Raw genomic sequence first — 19769 nt, 5'->3', positions numbered from 1 at the left:
AGATAAGCTGGGTCTGCTCCTACCTACCAAACGGGGGGTTTATTTAATCTCTGTGAGTGCATATGTTGGTGTGCGTGCGGCGTGTGTGCCTGCCTGCCTGTGTGCGCATGTGTGCATATGTGTGTGCGCATGTGAGTATGTATGTGTGAATGTGTGCATGTGAATGTGTGCATGCACGCATGTGTGTGTGAGACCTTCTCTCCCTGACAAGTCATACTCACCAAGCAAGCACTGCGGGCAGGTGTATCATCCCCTCCAACCGATGAGGATGCACAGCACAGAACTAGGTAATAGCTGTCACTAACACTCACATAGCCATTACTATCTGACTCTGCTTTATGCACTTTCAAGATATGACCTCATTTAATTTCTCACAGCCCTATGAAGTGAATACTAGTGTCACTCTTATTTTGAAGGCGAGGACACAGAGCCACTAGCAAATGAAGTAACTTGTCAAAAGTCACAGAGCTGGTAAGTGGACGGGTTGAGATCTTTTAAAATATAAATTAAAATTTAGAACTGAACAATGATATTCTTTTTAGGCCAAAAAAAGAAGAATCATTGAGCTTTTCCCTCACTCTCCTGCACCAATCCAGTTGTGAATTATGAACAAAATAAAAGGATGGATAGAAATCCTAATAGCAACTCACAGTGCCATTTCTCCCGGGTAACCTTAAGGATCTAGGGAATGGGGGGAAGGAAACAAACATTTCTTAAGGGAACACTGAAGCACAGAATGACAGCTACCACTTGTTAAGTGCTTTCTGTATACCCACTCCTGCTCTAGATAATTTACATGCATCAATTCATTTCGTTTTCACAGCAAGCTTAGGGAGGATTAAGATCCCCATTTTACAGATGAGGCCACTGAGGCTCAGGACAATTCATTAATGTGAACGTGATCACCCAGCCAGCAACTGTGGAATCGGGATTGAATTTCTACATCCTTTTTGGAATGGTAGATACTCACGTGTGTTATTGATCTATGGGAGGAAAGTGACATGTGGAAAGCAATTTTATATGCTGGATTTTTGGTTCAGAAAAGGAAAGACCTACCTGTCTTTCGACTTTCACAAACTTCCCCATCATGCTTTGGTCTTCCATTTCTGATGTGGATGCTCTGGCTAGGTAGGGTTCGTTCCTAGGAAAGAGCCAACAGGCCTATAAGATTGTTACACCTGGTTTTGCTGTGCAAGGTCGCTTCAGCTCTGCGGGCCATGGTCCCAGGAGCCATGACTCCCACGCGCAACCTTGTGCAGCTGGAAAAGGCCTCTCAATCCCGGAGGCGCATGTGGGCTGGGGAAGGGACTCAAGCTCCTGACTGTCCTTGGGCTTCAGTCTCAGGCTGCTGGTTGGGAGCTCCTCTAAGTGTGCGTGGTGGGGCGCAGGGAGGGGTCTAACCTCTGAAATTCTATACCGTGGGGTCAGCATTTCATCCGTCCCATCTTATTAAGAGCGGAAAACATGCGGAATCTAGAAAATGGCGTGAAAGATGACGCGGTAGGAGTGGGAGTGGATGGGTGCCGAGTTCTGCTACTATGAAGTATTCTACTGGCTCCAATAAAACCTCTTATTTTATAAAAAAGAAACCATGCTTTTCATTTTCAACAGCCATAAAACAAAGTGTCACCCACGTGGTCTGCGTAGAGACGGGAGGTCAGGGTTTGCACAGAAACCTTTCAAATGGCCACAAATCAGAACAGCCCTCAAACTCTCCATTCGGGGACCGGCAACCTCACCCGACCAGAAAGCAACCACTGAGACTCGGGGACGGGGACGCCCCAGGGACTGTGGCGCCCACAGCCTGTCCGTCACTGTGCACAGACCCCACCTGGGAGACTGCTGGGATGGGTAGGTGAACGCTGCCCCTTTCTGAGACTTCTTATGCTTCGGAGTCGATGGTGGTCCGGGGGTGAAAATCATATCTATTCTGGAAGAGAACACACAGTGAGGGGATTAAATGACAAGGCGCTTTACATGAGCAGAGAGGAAAGCAACTCATTCTAATCCCTCCTGTCAGGTGTGGGTGTGGAATATGGAATTAAAGGGAAAAGAGAGAGGGGGAGGGAGAGAGAAAGAAAAAGAGAAAATGTGTGATCTCAAATTATCTTTTTTTGGTCCACTGGTGTCGAGGGCATCGTCCCCATGCCAGGGGAGAGAGAGGTGGCCAGCCATGGAGACAGGGTGAGGGAGGCGTCTCCTTACTTCTCAGTGGAAATGCCCTGTGCCCCGCAGGCCTAGCTGGCCTTCAGCTCATCGGATGAGGCAGCCTTTCCTGCCACACCCTAGGCTCTGTGCTTGGCTCTGCAGGTCTCTGCTGCTGGGAGGCATCTCTGGCCATCAGAGGATAAAGTCACATGTCTAAATATAATCACATACACAATCATGCATATGGACATGTGTAAGTGTGCATATCTAGGGCTGAGTGCATTAGTAATCATATTATGGCTACTAATATATTCATAGGTCATATAATTTTTTTACCGCATGATATATATTTTGCAAATGTCATTTGATGGCTACATAACTTGAATGAGAGCAGGTACTGTTCTTTCCTTTTTGTTTTTAAGTAAACGTATTTTTATTGATATCAGAGAGGAAAGGAGGAGAGAGAGATAGAAACATCAATGATGACAGAATCATTGATCCACTGCCTCCTGCAGGCCCCACACTGGGGATCAAGCCCGCAGTCCAGGCATGTGCCCTGACCTGGAATCAAACTGTGACCTCCTGGTTCTTAGGTTGGTGCTCAACCACTGAGCCACGAAGGCTGGGCTACGTTCTTTTCTTGGTCTGTGTTGTGACTGAGGAGGTGCGGCTGTTAGAGAGAGTAGGAGCGAGGCAACCAGTCGCACCTGGATTGCTCTCCAGCTCTGCCACCTCCTGGCTGGGTAAGTTTTGGCAAGTCCTTTGCCCTTTGAGCTTTGGTTTTCTCATTGGTGAAATGGCGCCTTTAACGCTCTGCCTCACAGGCTGATAAGGGATTAGACACATATAGGCAGAGCACCCAGGTGGTCAACAATATGGTGGCAATTAGTTGGGCATTGTTGCTGTTTCCATATGTTTGCTATTAGGATTGACATCTGATGCACATTTTTTCAACACGACGAAAAATTTATATTTAGAATTAGCCAGCTGGACTGGGTTTAGACGATTCCAATTTGGCTGGCAACATCCAAAGCATCGCAGCCAGGGGCCAGTCGGACATATGCTTTCTTGCCATGAGGCCCCATCAGGGGGTTGACCTTGGCCGTGTCAATGTCACCGAGCTTCCTCCCAGCCTGCTTGACCTGGAGCTGGTTGGCTCTGGCATCCGCAGTGCTTGATGGACTTATTTGTTCCTCAGATTTCTCTCTGCACTTCGGATGCTTTCTGAAGGCCTGCACGCTCCGCTCTGAGCTCCACCTGGCGTGGGCTCCTTAGAGGTCAGGAGGCACCGTCCTCCCACGTGCGGCCGTCTTACCTGGTCTGAAGGTACTTGATCCGGGAGAGCATGTCGAGGTGCCCTGCGGAATACTGCTCAATCACATCCTTCACGTCATACGGCCTCAGCGTCTCCTTGAATTTTTTCTTATAGAGACGGAACTGTAAAATCCTGTAAGGCGAAGTAGAGACGTGTGTGTGTCACGCGTAGAGAAACTCTAACTCAAGACTAGCAAACTCGGGGGCTGTGGGGGAAGAGAGAACCCAAGAGAAAAGGACTTGATGGGGAGACGTTCCGATTCGGGTCCTGGATCCAGCCTTTCGAGCCACACAGACGAGGCCGGTAGAACCTCTCCGCCTTGGTGCCTCCCTTCAATCATTTGCATACTAAGAACATCAGAGTAACATGCGAGCGAACATTTCCCGAGTCTTCATTCAGGCCCTGAGCTGAGTGTTTCATGAACAATCTGCGGACAGACCGCTTTCTGGAAGGTGAGACCGTGGCCGAGAGCTCGGGCACCTCCCGGGGCGGGGCCACCTGCCAAAAGCCTGGGAGCGCCTCAGACCAGGTCTGGATGCTGACAAGGCCCGAGTCACACAGCTGACATCTCTCTTCTGGAATCGCCCTTTTAATCCTTTGGCTTGTAAGCTCCTCACAAAGAGAAACTAGCTTCTGTTCCCCAAGTTTTCTCAGGCTCTTAGTAAAGGGGGCATCCACGACTCATAGATGCCAAGCCCTCACCTCCATCTTCCTGGGGACCAACAGTCACCAGGATGGCTAATGCTCCTTGAAGCCCATGCTGAGGCCAGTGCCCACTGAGATGGGGCAACTAAAACCCCTAATCGCAGGTCAGCGGTAGGAAACAGAGCTGACCCCATCTAGTACTCACACAGGCCTTTCTATGGTCACTATGCAAAGTTCATTCTGTCACAGCCCATGGCTCCAGTCCCTCAGCACTATTCTGACATATTGATTAAACCATCCGACTGTCTTGCCATCCCCTCCAACCTCGTGTCCTTTTATAAGCCTGCCCTTTGCACACCTCCATCTGAGGGAGGTGTCGGCCAACTGCGGCTCCAAGGCCAGACCCGCCCACTGCCTGGTTTGAAAGTTATGCTGCAACACAGCCACACCATGCATGTATGTACTGTCTCCAGCACCACACAGTCAGAGTTGAGTAAGCGTAACCAATTTACTATCTGGCTCTTTACAGAAAAAAGCCTGCCCACCCTGAACGAAGGCATCAGTGAACACGTTACAAGGACAGGACAGAAGGCAGACCGGGGAGCATGGCAGCACAGGCCTCCCTCCAGGCTGGCAGATCCCTCCTTGGGTCTTCTTGAGGGAGATCATTCCCCCAGGCAGGAAGCCAGGAGCTGTGCTTCACCAGTGGCACTGCGGTCACACTGGACACGATGGTGTCACGAGAAAGCAGGCCAATGGCTTTGCTGAGGTCCACGTAAGATAACACTCCCTGACTCACTGCACTGGGACCTTCTGCAAGTACCATGACTGGCTCTTGGAGAATCAACTTAGTGTCTAGAATTCACTGTGGCAGTGAATTGTGGACTTTCTACAAGCCTGTATCCTGATTACAGTTGTTTTTAGGATATATTTTATTTTTTAAATTGATTTGAGAGAGAGAGAAAGGGAGAGAAACACTGATTTGTGGTTCCACTTATTTATGCATCACTGACTAACTCTTGTATGTGCCTTAAGGGGGATTGAACCCACAACCTCAGCTTACTGGGATGATGCTCTAACTAACGGGGCCACCTGGCAAGGGCCTTCCAATCAAAGTTTCCTTTAAGGCAGCGGTTCTCAACCTGTGGGTCTCGACCCCTTTGGGGTCGAAATATCCTTTCACAGGGGTCGCCTAAGACCATCGGAAAACACATATATAATTACATATTGTTTTTGTGATTAATCACTATGCTTTAATTATGTTCAATTTGTAACAATGAAATTGGGGGTCACCACAACATGAGGAACTGTATTAAAGGGTCGTGGCATCAGGAAGGTTGAGAACCACTGCTTTAAGGGGTAGCACACCCCATGACGACGTGCTGATGTACAATCATTTGTCTTCAGGCAGCATCCCCTTAGAGTATGGACAGACTCTGCATCTGCCTCTGTGTTACTCCAGGGGCCTCCCGCCCACCTCCCCAAAGCCAAGCGCACTTTACAAAGCCCTTTCCTGGACAGAGCTGGGGCCTGGGGAGGCCACGGGCGGGGAGGTGGGGCCTCACCTCACGGCTCGGATGACGGCCTTCAGGGTGGGGATCATGTCTTCGATGAAGTCATTCCCGTAGTCCCTGTCTTCGGCCATGGGATCGCCTGTCCCGGCATCTGGGAGGGAGACACGTGTATCAACGGTGGCCACCGCACCTGCAGAGGCTCAGGGCCCTCCTTCAGCCACAGCCTTCCCGGCTCAGCCTCCAGGGTCTTTGTTCCCACTTCCGGGAACCCCGCAGGGTCCTCCAGTTGTGAGGTCACTCAGCCTTTCTGAGCATCCCTTCCTATTACCCAGAAGTCTGAGCCACGGGTGCCTGCAGTTCAGGACGTGCATTCTGAGTTCCCAGGGTGGCAGCAAAGGTCACACATGTGGGCATTAGTTCACATTCTTGCTCTTTCAAGTCCTCAGCCTTGTTACCTTGGGGGAGGTCACTCTGAGCCCTACTTATCCTCTTTCCATAAGTGAAAGGGAACACAGAGGTGTTGTTCCTACACCCTTGAGGGCTGCTCTCTGACACATCCTCCCACCCCTGAGGGTGCTGAGGCCCCAGGGCTGCGATCACTCTGCACCCGGCCCCTCTCCATCTCTCGCGTGGACTCCATGGCCATGCACTCATCATTGCCACCCGAGGGACCATGGTGACAGGCCCCCAAGCTCCCAGCCGCGTCTGCGCAGGTGAGTGTGGTGATTATGGCCCAGGAACAGCTACCTGGGCGCCCCCTGCCCTTCAAGCTGTGGGGATGAGTCATAGATACCTCGAGTAAAGAGGAGGCAGTGAGCAGTGGGTTGAGGGAGGGCAGGGGATGGGCTACTTTGCAGACTGGAGAGTACTTCAAGGTGGGGGAGAGTTGGAGGGAGGGAAGGAGGGAGGGAGGGAGAGAGGAAGGGAGGGAGGGGTCTCGGGCAGGGGCGAGGACAGGCCTTACCTTCGGAGCTCTGCCAGAAAGCGTAGGCTTTCATGCGGAAGGCGGTGCGGAAACGCTCTTTATTGTTTAAGCCAACAGGCTTTGGCTCTTTAGAAGGACTTTCTTCTATGGCATCTACATTCAGAGGGGTAAATAGCTTTCCTTTAGTATTGCTACCACGAGGATTAGAAAGGCGAACCCGATCCAAGAGACCCAGCTTTTGGCTACAAAATAAGCAAAAGTGAACAATTTTCCTCCTTGAGTGCAGGCTTTTCGGACTTCCCGACCCTCTCCATAAAGACACGCACATCTGCTCCGCGCCTGAATGGGACGGGCGCTCAGGGCTAAAGCTGATGGAGGTGCTGGGACTGGGCAGGGCTGGGTGCAGATCCCAGCTCCGCAGTGGACTAGCTACACCTTGGGCATGCGCCTGAGCTCCTCCGGACTTCAGTTTCCTCCTGTGCTTACGTGTAAATGTACTAGTAAAACGCTAGCCAGGTCGGCGTGGCTCAGGGGTTGAGCATCGACCTGTGAACTAGGAGGTCATGGTTTGATTCCCAGTCACGGTGCATACCCAGGTTGTGGGCTCGATTTCTTGTGGGAGGTGTGCGGGAGGCAGCCAATCAATGATTCTCTCTCATCACTGATGTTTCTCTCTCTCTCTCTCTCCCTCTCCCTTCCTCTCTGAAATCAATGAAAAATATGTTTTAAAAAAGACTATACAAATTGGCCCTCTGTGTCCCCCAGTTTCACATCCACAGAGTCACCCAACTGAGGATCAAAACAGTATTTCTGATCTGCACTCGGGAATCCACAGACATGGTGGGCCAACTGTAGGCATTGATCTTTGCCATTTATATAAGGGCCTGGGCCACGCATGGATTCTGGTATCCGCGGGGGTCCTGGAACCCATACCCGTGGATACCAGGGACGACTGTAGTTATATTTTTGGGGAGTCAAAAGGTACGGGTGGATTTGTGACTGTGGGGGTCAGCACGGTGTTATTCAAGGGTTCCCTGTAATCAGTTTCTTTCGTAGTTGCATGCATTTTACTTGTGGATTAAAAGTTGTTATTCTGAGAAAGGGTCCCTGGGCTTCCTACGCCCAGAGTGTGGTTGGCACATACACACAAAACAAAAACACCAGTAAACGTAAAGTTGCCCTGGTGCAAAACCCAGTCGCACCTTGACTTGAAGTCCAGCTCTACCCTTCACCATCCAGACGACCTTTGGGCACTTCTGTGACCTTGGGCCCATTTGTGAGCCCCAGTTACCACATCTTTAAAGTGGAGAGAAGCATTCCCACTTCACCTGATTGCTATGAGATGATGTTGGTCAAGGATTTGGCATAGAGCTTGTCACATAGAAGGTGCTCCAGACATTATTTTGTTCCTTCTATTTCTTTTTTTGTTGTTGTTTGTTTTTTCTTTTGTGCCTTCTATTTCCGATCCTGCACCTCTAGCCCTAGTGAGCATGCGGAATGAAGTCCTTTCTGTGTGGTACACAGCAGAGAGAAACCACACTGCATGTTTCCACACACCCATATACTCAGCTCAGTGCTTCCTCTCCATCCCCCACATGGGGCTGACACACAGTAGGTGCACTTGTGGTATAAATGCGTGAGCAAATGAATCAGCTCTGCATGGAACTGAGATAATTAGCATTTCTAAAGAGTGTGTCTGGTTATGACAGCCATGGGCATGGTGCCAGCTGCTGATATTTTGTGGTGGCGTGGCAAGGAGGTCACGGGTGCTGGGGCTGCAGAGGAGGCTGGATCACCCCCATTTCCCCCAACCGAGCAGGTGCCCTATGCTCTCTGCGCACCAAGTCCTCGCGGGCTGAGTCTAACAACACCTGCTTCCCAGGCGTCTGGGGAGCATCACACAGAATAACATCTGCCAGGTTTCTTGCCTTCCGCCTGGCCCCCGAGAACACAACACACGAGGGAGCGGATGGCTGAGGCCCTGTTATCCCGACTCCCTCCAGCTCGCGCTCTCACCAGCACTGACCCCTCAATGCCCTGCCCGGGCCGATTCAGAGAAATGCAGTTTCCCTGACCTGAGGTCACAGCTTCCGAACCTGCTTTCCTCGCCGGAACTAGACGAATGGCTACCAGGACAGAGAATGACCTGTCAAGGCAGGAAATCGGCTGCACCCACGTGGAAGATTTCCCTACTTATGAGTGTGGGAAAGGGGGGCTGTGGCCCAGTCACTTCTCAGGCCCCCTTCTTCTCGGCCCCTGCCCATGTGTCTTGAGGGTCTGTCCTTCTATGTCCACCAAGGCCCTCGCCTGTCCCGTCGCCTCCTGCACGGCTGGCCGCACTCAGGCCCACAGCTTGTCACGCCCTTTCTTGCCTTCTCAGCTGCCCTCATCCTCACCTGCCCTTTAAGGCTGCCTGAGCGTCCCCCTTGGACATTCCGCACCTGCCTCTGCTGCCCAGACACGCTGTGTTTTCCCGTCACAGTTTGCCATACTGTGTGGAGATGGCGTGTTCCCACGTCTGCCCATCTGCTGAACTGTGTGGTCCGAGCAGAGCAGAGACGTTGCCTTATTATCTCTGAACCCAGCACATGGCCCTGCTCGGCACACCCCGATGGGCAGGGCAGCAGCGAAAACCACGGGCTTTGGGGCAACAGCAGGCTGCATGGGCCTGTCCTGAGGCAGGTGTGCCCTAGGACACCGGACTCATTCTCTCGGCTCCCGGCTTCCTCTCAGCCCTGGCTGCACACGGCTGACTGAGGGGTAAGTGAGCAATGCATGCTGAGCGCCAGCCAGTCTGGGATGCCAGCGCCTTCCAGAAACGCTGGCTGTCACCATTATCTCCGTTAGCAATCCTCTTCCCGCAGCAGCCTAGGAAGGTTAATGATGTGTGGAAAGGATGGGTACCATTTCCTGGGCCACAAAAATAGTTGTGTGCCCTTGTTTTTTTAATGAACTGAAATGAGTTCCTGGGAGCTCTCTATCATTTTACAGCACTCCTTTTAATTGTTTATTTCCCTATTACAATCGGCATTCAATATTCTATTATTTTACAGTACTTATTCACACTAGACTCAAATACTCCCCATTGTCACTGAACTTGACCTCGGCAGGAGATAAGTCTATGTGGACTTAATTCCAATTAAAATAAGCAAAACAAAAGCATCGGCAGCCACTCTGTCCTGCCAGGAGAGGCCCCGGAAGTGCTGACTATCGGAAAGCTAATAAGAGGCCTCTCCGGCTTCTATCTGCTGAGTGTAGGATTCGCTGGTTTGGCATTTACACGGTTCATTGCAACCTCGAACTGTCTGAACGACCGAGCTCCGTTCACTTAATGCCCCATTGTTCAGAGAAGATGGCTGATAAGATGTGATTTCATCAGCATTAGGAACCCGGAGGCGGCGGCCACAAGTCCAAACTCACCGCCATTGCATCTAAGAGGCTTAGGGAATTCTCCCTCCAGCAAAAGTGGGCGATCAGCTTACTTCTAAGTTGTGTTGGCTGAAATCTGACATGCCCAAAGGATCGTCACGTGCAAGGCAAAGTGCACCCCTGAAACTCAAACCCATCCCGGCCTTTCTCCACTCGGACTTCCAGGGCAGGACTTGGGCCGCGGGCTCTGAGGTGCTGCGGGCCTGGCAGGAGAAGCCCTCCCTGGAGCTGACGCCCCATTTCCTTGGAAAGCCAGGGCCTGGCCGGGTAAGTGAGGACAGGCGATCCTGAAACGTGAACTGGGAAAACTGCAACTCAATGGGTTGGGGACGGAAAGGTCAACTCAAGATTGTTCTGTCCTGAGGGAGGCGGCAGGGGGTCCTGACTCAGCTCTCAGCCCCAGGGAAGTCCAGCCCCACCCCTGGGCAGCTCCCTGACTGCACACCTCCGGGCCTTTGCACCTGCTGTGACCTGTTCCCGGGAAACCTTCCACCCTCCTGTCATCTAAATGACTCTTTATCCGAAACGTGGCTGGACATAGTGGGGAGGGCTAGGACGCTCACTGTCGCCCCCAGAGCCAGCACGTAGCCTGTACTTTGATTCTCGCAGAAACTCCTGTCTATTTTTCGATTGGTTCCTAATTCAGAGGGAATGGGGTGCTGTCAATGGGCACTCCCGCATGTTCCAAAAGGAGAAGTGAGACCGAGCCCTTAGCACGTGCCGGGAATCCCTCGGAGGTTAGATGGGCCCAGGCCTCGCCTCTGCATCTCAGTTACTTGCAGCCTGGCCCCATTGGCAGGGTCTGGATGGCAGAAAATACTAACAGCGGTCGGAATGGGGCCAGGCTCTTATTTTGCTCCGGGTAATAATTTTCTCATCAGTAAAATGAGGGGCTTGGCTTAATTGAGCTTTCGATTCCTGCACACCTTTAACAGTCATTAATTCCGGGGCACGGAAGGAGGTTTATGGCCAACATCCTCCATCACCCCGGGAGATGAATTTCATGTGGCTGATGTCACAGGGAGAAGGCAAAGCCTGAATTATAGCGCCTGCCGATGCTCCTTCCCTCAGTAGTGTATCCTGTCTCCGAGCCTTTCCCTGCCTCATGGCAGGGACTCCAGCTACGTGAGCCAAGAAAAGGCAGAAGAAAACAAAACAACAGATTAGGTTAACAGTTCCCAACTGCCAGTGGCTGAGGCCATGAACTACAAAGATAGGCCACGTCCTGCTCTCGCAACTTTCTTAGCTGTATAACCTTGTGCAAGTCACTTGCCTCTTTGAACCGCAGTGTTCTCACGTGTAAAATGGGGGTTAAAAATAGCTTCTACTCAAGGGCTCACTGTGAGGCTGGATGTGCTTAGAACTATACCCGGCAAGCCGTGAGCATTCTTTATAAATGACTGTTATGATGCTTGAATTCTCTGATCCAAAGAATGATCGTCTACTAAATCTGACAGCTGTGCCGGGAAGGACATAATACAAGACAGGAGATAAAGAAGCTGCCTGGAACACACTGCTTCCCTCTCCAAAGACGAATGCAGAGACAGCCCAAAGGCTGCTGTTCAGACTGAACTGCTCGGAAATACAAAGTGAACGACTGGGCTCCAGTAAACAGCATTGTCAACAGGTACCTGTTTTGAACGTTTGAAAATGCTAGTTTCTATCAAACAAATGCCCCTGATCATCAGCCGTGCTGCCTGTCTAATGAACAGTCCTAACTGATGCTTAAAATGATGTCCCAGCCCTAGCCGGTGTTGCTCAGTGGATAGAGCATCGGCCTGCGAACTGAAGGGTCCTGGGATCGACTCTGGACTAGGGCACATGCCTGAGTTGCAGGCTCGATCCCCAGTAAGGGGTGTGAAGGAGGCAGCCAATCAATGATTCTCTCTCATCACTGATGTTTCTGTCTCTCTCTGCTCCTCCCTTCCTCTATGAAATCAATAATAAACACACACACACACGAGGACACATGATGTCCCGCACACAACACACTGGTCTTTTCTGGTGCAATCTGTGGAATAAATGAGGCTCGGAGGGGTTTATTGTTGATGGTGTGTAATGCAATATTGTTTTTAGGGGGTTAAGAATTTATGGATAGAACTGATGCCTGTCAGGGGCAACTGTGATTTTTGTCTGCTCTATGTTTCATCCCTGTTTTTCAGGGAAAAGGACCGTATTCTATTGGGGAACTGATTGTCCAACTTCAATCAAGTGACTCTAACGGGAGCTGCCAATCATAGCATCGTGACCTCACACCCAGTCACTCTAACAGTGGACACATGGCCCAGGGTTGGGCTGGCAGTGGCTTCTCACTCTCTGAGCCAGAGAGTCTGTCCAAAGTGTGCATGTGGGACACAAATTGGGCCGACCCAAGGGCTTCCCTGGGAATTTTTGCACTGGAGCTGCGTGCAAAGAAAAAATGTAGGCTCCTGGGGCTGCCTGCACCCACACTTTATCAGGATGGCGAAGGTTGGCCGAAAGAGTGAGACCACAAAGAGAAGCAGAGGCGAGAGAAGGGAGGAATCCCAGAAGGTCCCATTCCTTGTTTGCCATGGGTTCCCAGCACGTCTGATGGGTGACTTGAGCCATGACATTTTCCTCCCAGTCCAAGGTCATTTAAGTTGGGTCTCTGACACTCATAGAATGTAGAGTCTGCCTATCCATCATCCACCCACCCACTTTTTCTGTAAGCTTCAAAATGCCTCTCTCTGGCCTTCATTAACCCAGTGCACTGTGATTTGGGCATGGACGTTCCAGTTTGGCTGAATTCTGTTCATGCCGGTTCAGAAAAGGCTCCTAAGGTAGACTGAGTAACTTGCAGTATCAACACTTGCATGATTTAAAACCCTGTTGGTCCTGAGAGAAGGAGGGGAAAGAGCATCCCGCTGGGAGTCCTGAGACCTGGCTGTGTCACCCCCGGAGCTCACAGGCCCTGTAACTTGGGGTGAGCCTTCCCCCCCTGGGAGGCTCGGCTTCTGTAAAAGCACCCCTCTGAGGTGTCTCCCCGCTCTGCCTCTGCAGTTCCCCTGCAGATGTCCCCTGAGCCTCCTCGGCAGTATCCCCCAGCGCCCCCTACAGCCCAAACTGGGTCCAGGAAAGAAACGCGCATCCTTTGAAAAGAGGCACAAAGAAGGCGGCATTGCTTCTGTTGGGAGCTCAGTGCCGTCTGTAAGGGTCTCTTTAAGGTGGGGTGATGGAGGAGATAGGGTACCATGGACCCCATTCGGAAGGACGGACCCAGTTTCCCACAGACCACTGTCCCCAAGTGGTTCCCCTACAAGTTGGTCCAGGGCCCTGCCACCTCCTCTGCCCGCTGCAGAAGGACGTGGTTGAGCTGACCGTCTAGGAGACTGAGCACAAGGTCCCCAAGCAGTCTGTCCACATAATAGAGCAAACACATATCTAAGCTGACGTTGGCAGGGACGGTCCTGCTTCACAGCCTCGAGCAGGTCCAGGCTCCCTGCTTCATGGCATCTTCCCTAGAGGGAGCCAGAGGGAGGGACAGAGGAGGCTCACAGCCTCACCAGGGCGCCCACAGCTGTGGGGCCACGAATTCCAGTCCTGACTCCCTTTTCAAAGAGCCACTCGGGGGCCCCGGGAGCAAAGGAAGCGACACATAATGAAGTACCATGGTCTTCGTGTTCAGACCTGAGTTTGAATTTTGGTCTGTCACTCAGTGAGCCGGGTGACCCAGAGGGAGTGAGCCCCCATCTCCTCAGTCTAAACGTGAGGCTCGGGGGATGCACTGTGGTGGGGAGGACCCCCTGAGAGAGCGGGTACAGGACTCCCGGCACCGAATCCACCTCGAGGACAAACTTAGCAAGTGGCGTGGCTGTTATCACCAGGAAGGTGTCCTGGAGTAAATTAACATGAAACTGGGACAGGGAATAGTGGTTCCCAAACTCTCTCCGTGACCAGCATGGCCGCCCAGGGGCCCTACACCACACAGAGCTGGGCCCTCTGTCGGGACACAGCAGTGGAAAAGAAATTCACAATCAGAAACGTACCTGGCTGCTGCCTCCAGCTGTTCTTTCCTATAAGGCGAGGAGGGAGAGAGAAATAGAGCATGAATTATACAGAACCCTTGCCCCAAAATGTGCCCCCCAGCTTCCCTTTGATGAAGGCAGAGGGAGAGAGAGGAACTCCAGGGCGAGGCGGTGAGTCTGGAGGGGACCCACTGAATGAGATGGGCGTCTCCAGCTAGACCCCAGGCCCCTGCTGCTCTGCCCGCTCAAGGCTCTTCTCAGCCATTCATCCATCCATCCATTCACTCATCTAGAAAATGGTTGCCGAGCACCTTCTCTGCCCCAGGCCCTGTGCTGGGCTCAGGGCATCTGTCTAGTGATGGGGACAGACCAGGGAACCAGGAATGTCATCATTTAGCAGCTACACACCCATCACTCTGTCACCACCATCATCACCATAGTCGATATCATCATGGCAAATATTACTGAGCAATAATTAACAGGCAGAGACCATTATAAGTGCTTTTTATGGATACCAACCCTATGGAGTAAGTATTATCATGCCCATTTTCCTGATGAGAAAACTGAGGCACAGAGAGGTTACGGGAATTGCTCGAGGTCTCACAGTTAGGAAGCAGGAGTCAGGACTCAAACCCAGGCCACCTGGCTCGGTGCCCATACTACTAACCACGAGGCCGAGTGTGCTCTGCACACATTTGTGACTCTGAGCCTTCACTCAGGCTCTGCCAGGAACTCCCTGCCTCTTTCCCCTGCCTGGGATAGCCACGCTCATCCTTAGCGTTCCAGCAGAAAGGGCCCCCCTTTTTTTGTGTGTTTTTTATCCAATTCCCAGGGTCTACACTGAGCTAATCTCTCAGGTGGGACTGTGTTCAGATCGCGCGGTGTCAGAATTACGTGGTAGCCCATGAACTGCTTGGGGCCAGAGCCTCGGTATTTTTAGCTCCAAAATCTGAGCACCCCACACCCTGGCCCGCGGTGCGTGCACAGTAAACACTGAGGGAATAACTGGCCTATCGCTGGGAAGGGGGAGGGGAGAAATGGGGAGAGAAGAGGCATCGTGGTAGCGGAGTACAGGGACAGCTGGAGAGTTAGGAATTTCTAGTTCATGGTCAGTTCAACATCTGGTTCCAGTCTGGCCTTGGGCTGGCCACACAGCCTCTGGCCCATTTTCCCTCCTGAAGCACGAGGACAGAGGGAGAGGGTGAGGGAGTGGGCTGAGGGAAGACAGGAGGAGGAGGACTGGGGAGCAGTGTTAAAGAATGAGGGGCATCCCTTCCCATCCTTTCTCCTTCTCCCAGACCATGAGCTCAGGCCTTCTCCATCATCACACTCCCCACTACCCCCTCCCCAGCCCTCGACCCTGACTCACCTCTCCCCAAGATCTGCCCCATGGTCTCACCTCCAAACACACCACCTCTTACACCTGGCCCCACCCACCGGCTTCCCTTCTGTGCCAACGATGACGATGAAGGGTCCTGCTGACGATGGCCAATCCTCCGCCTGTGATTCGGAGCCCATGCCCTCCGCCCTGCTCTCTCCTCTAGTCCTCCCTCCCCACTGTGCCCACCTTTACCCGCTCTACCAGGCCCTTCCCATTTCCATGGCAACGTGCCTTACACTTGAGAACCTCTCACTCATTTTGGAGGGCGCCTGTGAGGATTCACTGAAACCTGAACTTGGAGGTCTGGACCGTAGTGCACATCTAATAAACACTAATTTCTCCCGCCCTTTCCCAGGTGCTGGCCATGGAAGGGGTTTTTATTTTTTCCCTTCCTTTCCTCTCCCCTTCTGAGAACACAAAATGACATCTTGGGGTCCCCTGAGGGTCCCTCCTGCAGCTTCTTCCACCTGGCTGTTCTCAGCATCCTGAGTGGCAGCAGGTGCAGGCCATGTGGGGTAGGGGGAGCATGCATTGCCAGGGTGGCCCCTCACACTGGCTCCCCACTTCCTCAGCCACTGATCCCACTCAAACATTGATACGACCTTCCCTTATCAGCCACTCAACATTGGCACCCTGAGTCATCTGGGGTTTCTTTAAAAATGATGCCTGCCCGGCTGGCGTGGCTCAGTGGTTGAGCGTCAACCTATGAACCAGCAGATCACAATTTGATTCCGAGTCAGGGCACATGCCTGGGTTGTGGGCTCCATTCCCAGTATGGGGTGTACAGGAGGCAGCCGATCAATATTGATGCCTGAGTCCCCTCCGGGGGAGTCTGATTAATCACCCTGGTCCCTGGGAGTTTTTAAGCTCCCTGTGATTCTAATGTGTGCCCATGGGCACCAATGCAGACCCATGGGAGGGGCAGCTGGCCACGCCTGAGCGGTCCAGATGGGTCACCCACCACTTGCCTGAAGAACGGAAAAGAGACGACTGACTCATAGAACCTCCACGTGGCCACCAGGTCGATCCTGTTGGGGTTGGTAGCATAGTACCGCCAGGCAGCCTGCGGGGAGAAGAGACCGACCTGGTGTCACCTGACTGCTCACATGGTCCCCAGCCTTAGCGCATGGCTCATGCCCTTGGAGGGAGAGACTCTCAAATCCATAGGAAGACAAATATTGTCTCTGGTGCCACTTCTGGGTGCAGGAGACAGCGGAGAGGGGGTTTGAGGCTAATGTGCTAGAATTTCTGGATACTGGGATGGTGTGGGGTTGGGGGGTCATGGTGTCCACTCTTGGAGACTGGGGCTGGCCTGGAAACGACAGTGTGTAGGGTAGCATCTAGGACCATCCCATATCACACCCACGGAGACACTACCCGGACACAAGTCACGAGTGGGTGGCCATTCAGTCCCATGCAGCCGCAGCCAGGACTCTCCACTCTCCCGTTCTCTGTGCTCCCCACGGCCAGGAGGCCTCGAAGCACGAAGTCCCTCTGACGTGATGGGAGCACTCCTGCCTTTGCCTCTCACCATCGTCCCAGCCTCCAGCCCAGGGCGGGGCGTGCTGGCCATGGAGAGCCGGCAGGAAGCCAGCAGCACTGCCGCAGGATGCGTGACAGCAGAACACAGCGTGAGTTTCAGTCCCCGTGTAAGGCCTCTCTTCCTCTCTGGCTTATGGGCTCCGGAGCCGAGCCGTGGCAGAGGTGAGGCCACACCTCCTTGCAGCGACTGGCTCAGCTCCTGGGCGCCAGGCTGACTTCCTGGTGGGTCCCCCAGTCAAGACTGGGGTGGGGGGTAGAAAGACCCAAATTCTCCACTGCAGCTTAGTTAGTAAAACAGCAGATGGGCCCGGCCGGTGTGACTCAGTGGCTGAGTGTTGACCCAGGCACCAAGTGGTCAGCAGATGGATTCCCAGTCGGAGCCATGCCCAGGTTTCAGGCTCAATACCCAGTGGGGGGGGGGGCGTGCAAGAGGCAGTCGATTGATGTCTCTCTCTCACTGATGTTTCTCTCTCTCTCTCTCTCTCTAAAATTCATAAAAACATATTTTAAAAAACACAGCAGATGGTTGGTCTGAGTCCTGAGATGGTCTATTTCCTGATTGGCTTAGAACCCGGAAGGAAGAGGGATAGGACTGTCACTAAGCACCCACCGAGCCCGGTCTTACAGACAACCACAGAAACACCACAGCCACCCATGTGCAAGCTGGTCCTGGTTTGGGTCCCAGACCACGGGCATGCCCACTCCTGTACAAGCACACACACACACGTACACATGCCCACATACACGCACATGCCACCACATACATGTTCACACACCCATATGTGTGCACACATGCACCAGGCATGCACACATATTTAATCCCATCCAGCTCACCCGCAGCAGACAGACCTGAATGAGCTCAGCAGCCGGCTTCCTCCTTTTCTCAAAGTGCTTCTGCCGGTGCTGCTCCTGCACCTTGAGCGCCAGCCCGGACCCCAGGATGCCCTGGAGGGAAAGTCAGGCTCGGAGTCAGCCCCCCAGATGCTCCTGGGAACCCACCCCGCTCCCGGCCGCAGTGACAACACTGGGTGCTGGGGAGAAGGGGAGGAGGCCGCTGGGTGAAATGGAGCCTTGCAGTCTGGGAGGCCTGCCTCTGCAGCTTAGTGGCGCTCTGCCCGCCACTTCTGCCACTCGGCACTTCCTGACTCTGCCACTTTTCAGCCGTGAGGCCCTGAGCACGTCTGTTATCTGTGTGGCTCAGTTTTTCCGCAGACATGGAGCTGAGCAATCCCAGGACAGGCTCGGAGATGCCCTCCAGGGTTATGCCAGAGGAGGGAGCGACTGAGCAGTCTGAAGACGGCAGCGGGGACACTGGGTCTTGGAGGAGGACTCACTCCTGGCAAAGGGACCAGCACAGCGCGTGGCAGAGAGCAGAAACCACGCTGCAGGGATGGCTAGTGAGTGGGCAGCGCTGGAGGTCATGGCGTGAAAGGACGGAAGGTGAGGTGACACGCAGAGCGGGGCCAGGCAGGGAGGGTCCTGTGTGTGCACTCGGGTGCACACTGAGGTACTCACGGCCGGCAGGGCAAAGAAGGAGACGCCGATGAGGGAGAAGGTGGCTGCGATCAGACGGCCTTCCCACGTCTTGGGGGTCTTGTCTCCGTAGCCAATGGTGGCCAGTGTGATCTGAAGAGAGAGGGGCTCAGACGTGGGGTCCCCAGAGAGAGGGAAACCAGGGGTGTATCCCTGAGCTCCCCCCATCATATCAGCCTCTGTACTGACTTGGGGGCGGGGGGCTGTGACCATTTAGAATGAGATCCCATAGGAGAAAAGCTACCAAGTATCAAGGAACTTACATGGGGCCCTTGAGGGCACACCTGCCCTGAGTTAAGGATTTCCTACCTATAGTCGACGACTCACAAATGTTTCAGTAACTGCAAACATGTTTGTGCATGTACCTACGTGTATTTGTGTGATTTTGTGTATAGCCACGTTACCGAGTATGTGTGCTTGTGAGTGCATTTACATGTATTGTGGACACAGGTGTGCGTGTCCAATGTCTGCTATGTGCTGTGCACTCCTGTGTGTGATCACATGTATTAACGTGAACACATGTACTTGTGAACCCAGGAGGCAAGAGAGCAAAGCTGATAAGAGCTTGGCCTCCGCAGCCCAACAGCCGGAGTTCAAATCCCAGGTCAACCACTGACTGGCTCAGGGTCTGCCTTGAATCAGTTCCTTACCTGCTTCATGCCTCAGTTTCCCCGTTTATAAAGGGTCCAATAAGAGTTGTTTGAGTTTAAACTGTGTTAATAAAGGTGACGTACCTAAAGCAACGCTCTGGAGCAAGTACGCCTTTGGCAGGTGCCACCTTGTGCCACGTGTCCCTGTGGGTGTGGGGCTGAGTCGCTAGGTGTGTCTGAAGGCCTGTGTCACCGTGTGTGTTTGTACACGTGTGGCTTGGTTGTTAACAGCCTACAACTAACGAGGTAAGGGCCCTAGTGACCCTGGGACCAGACTGCTGCGAGGCCTGACTCCTTATAAACACGATGGAAAGCCTGCTTGTTCAAAGCGTGCAGCCTGTGAGGGGTCGCCCAGGGGCAGGACGGGAAATGGAGGCGGTCTCGCTCTCACTGTGACTGCAGAGTGCAGCCGCCCATCTCTCCCTGTGGATAACAGGCCATCCCCATGGTGGGGGAGGGGGTTTGCAAGGGGTGACTCACCAAGCCCCACCAAAGGGCGTCTGCATAGGTCTCAAACTCCTCTTTCATCTCTTCTCCCTGCGCATCCACCTCCGGCACGTCTTTCTCCACCAGGTAGACAAGAAACGAAGAAAGGATGAGGGTCAGGAAGCCGATGTACCAGGCGGTGATGAGCTCCTGGAGAGAGCAGAGAACGAGGACAAGGGAAGAGGACCCTGGGAGGTGGGTGCTGGAGGTGGAGT

At 53.0% G+C, this 19769-nt stretch overlaps 1 protein-coding gene across 1 annotated transcript in view; it reads right to left on the bottom strand.

The window, feature by feature from the left end:
* KCNQ3 (potassium voltage-gated channel subfamily Q member 3) overlaps positions 1-19769 on the bottom strand; it is a 162039-nt gene that overhangs the window by 7143 nt on the left and 135127 nt on the right. The window contains exons 5-14 of the mRNA XM_006093290.3: positions 19549-19704; positions 18401-18511; positions 17735-17830; positions 16312-16406; positions 13984-14010; positions 6587-6789; positions 5674-5773; positions 3464-3595; positions 1832-1930; positions 1057-1141 (exon numbers count right to left, since the gene is read on the bottom strand). Of these exons, the coding sequence (XP_006093352.1) occupies positions 1057-1141; positions 1832-1930; positions 3464-3595; positions 5674-5773; positions 6587-6789; positions 13984-14010; positions 16312-16406; positions 17735-17830; positions 18401-18511; positions 19549-19704 (1104 nt within the window). The remainder of the gene's footprint in view (positions 1-1056; positions 1142-1831; positions 1931-3463; positions 3596-5673; positions 5774-6586; positions 6790-13983; positions 14011-16311; positions 16407-17734; positions 17831-18400; positions 18512-19548; positions 19705-19769) is intronic.

This window comes from Myotis lucifugus, unplaced genomic scaffold (assembly GCF_000147115.1).
Source record: "Myotis lucifugus unplaced genomic scaffold, Myoluc2.0 scaffold_113, whole genome shotgun sequence".
Lineage (NCBI taxonomy): Eukaryota > Metazoa > Chordata > Mammalia > Chiroptera > Vespertilionidae > Myotis > Myotis lucifugus.
This window is presented reverse-complemented; position numbering and strand designations above follow the sequence as displayed.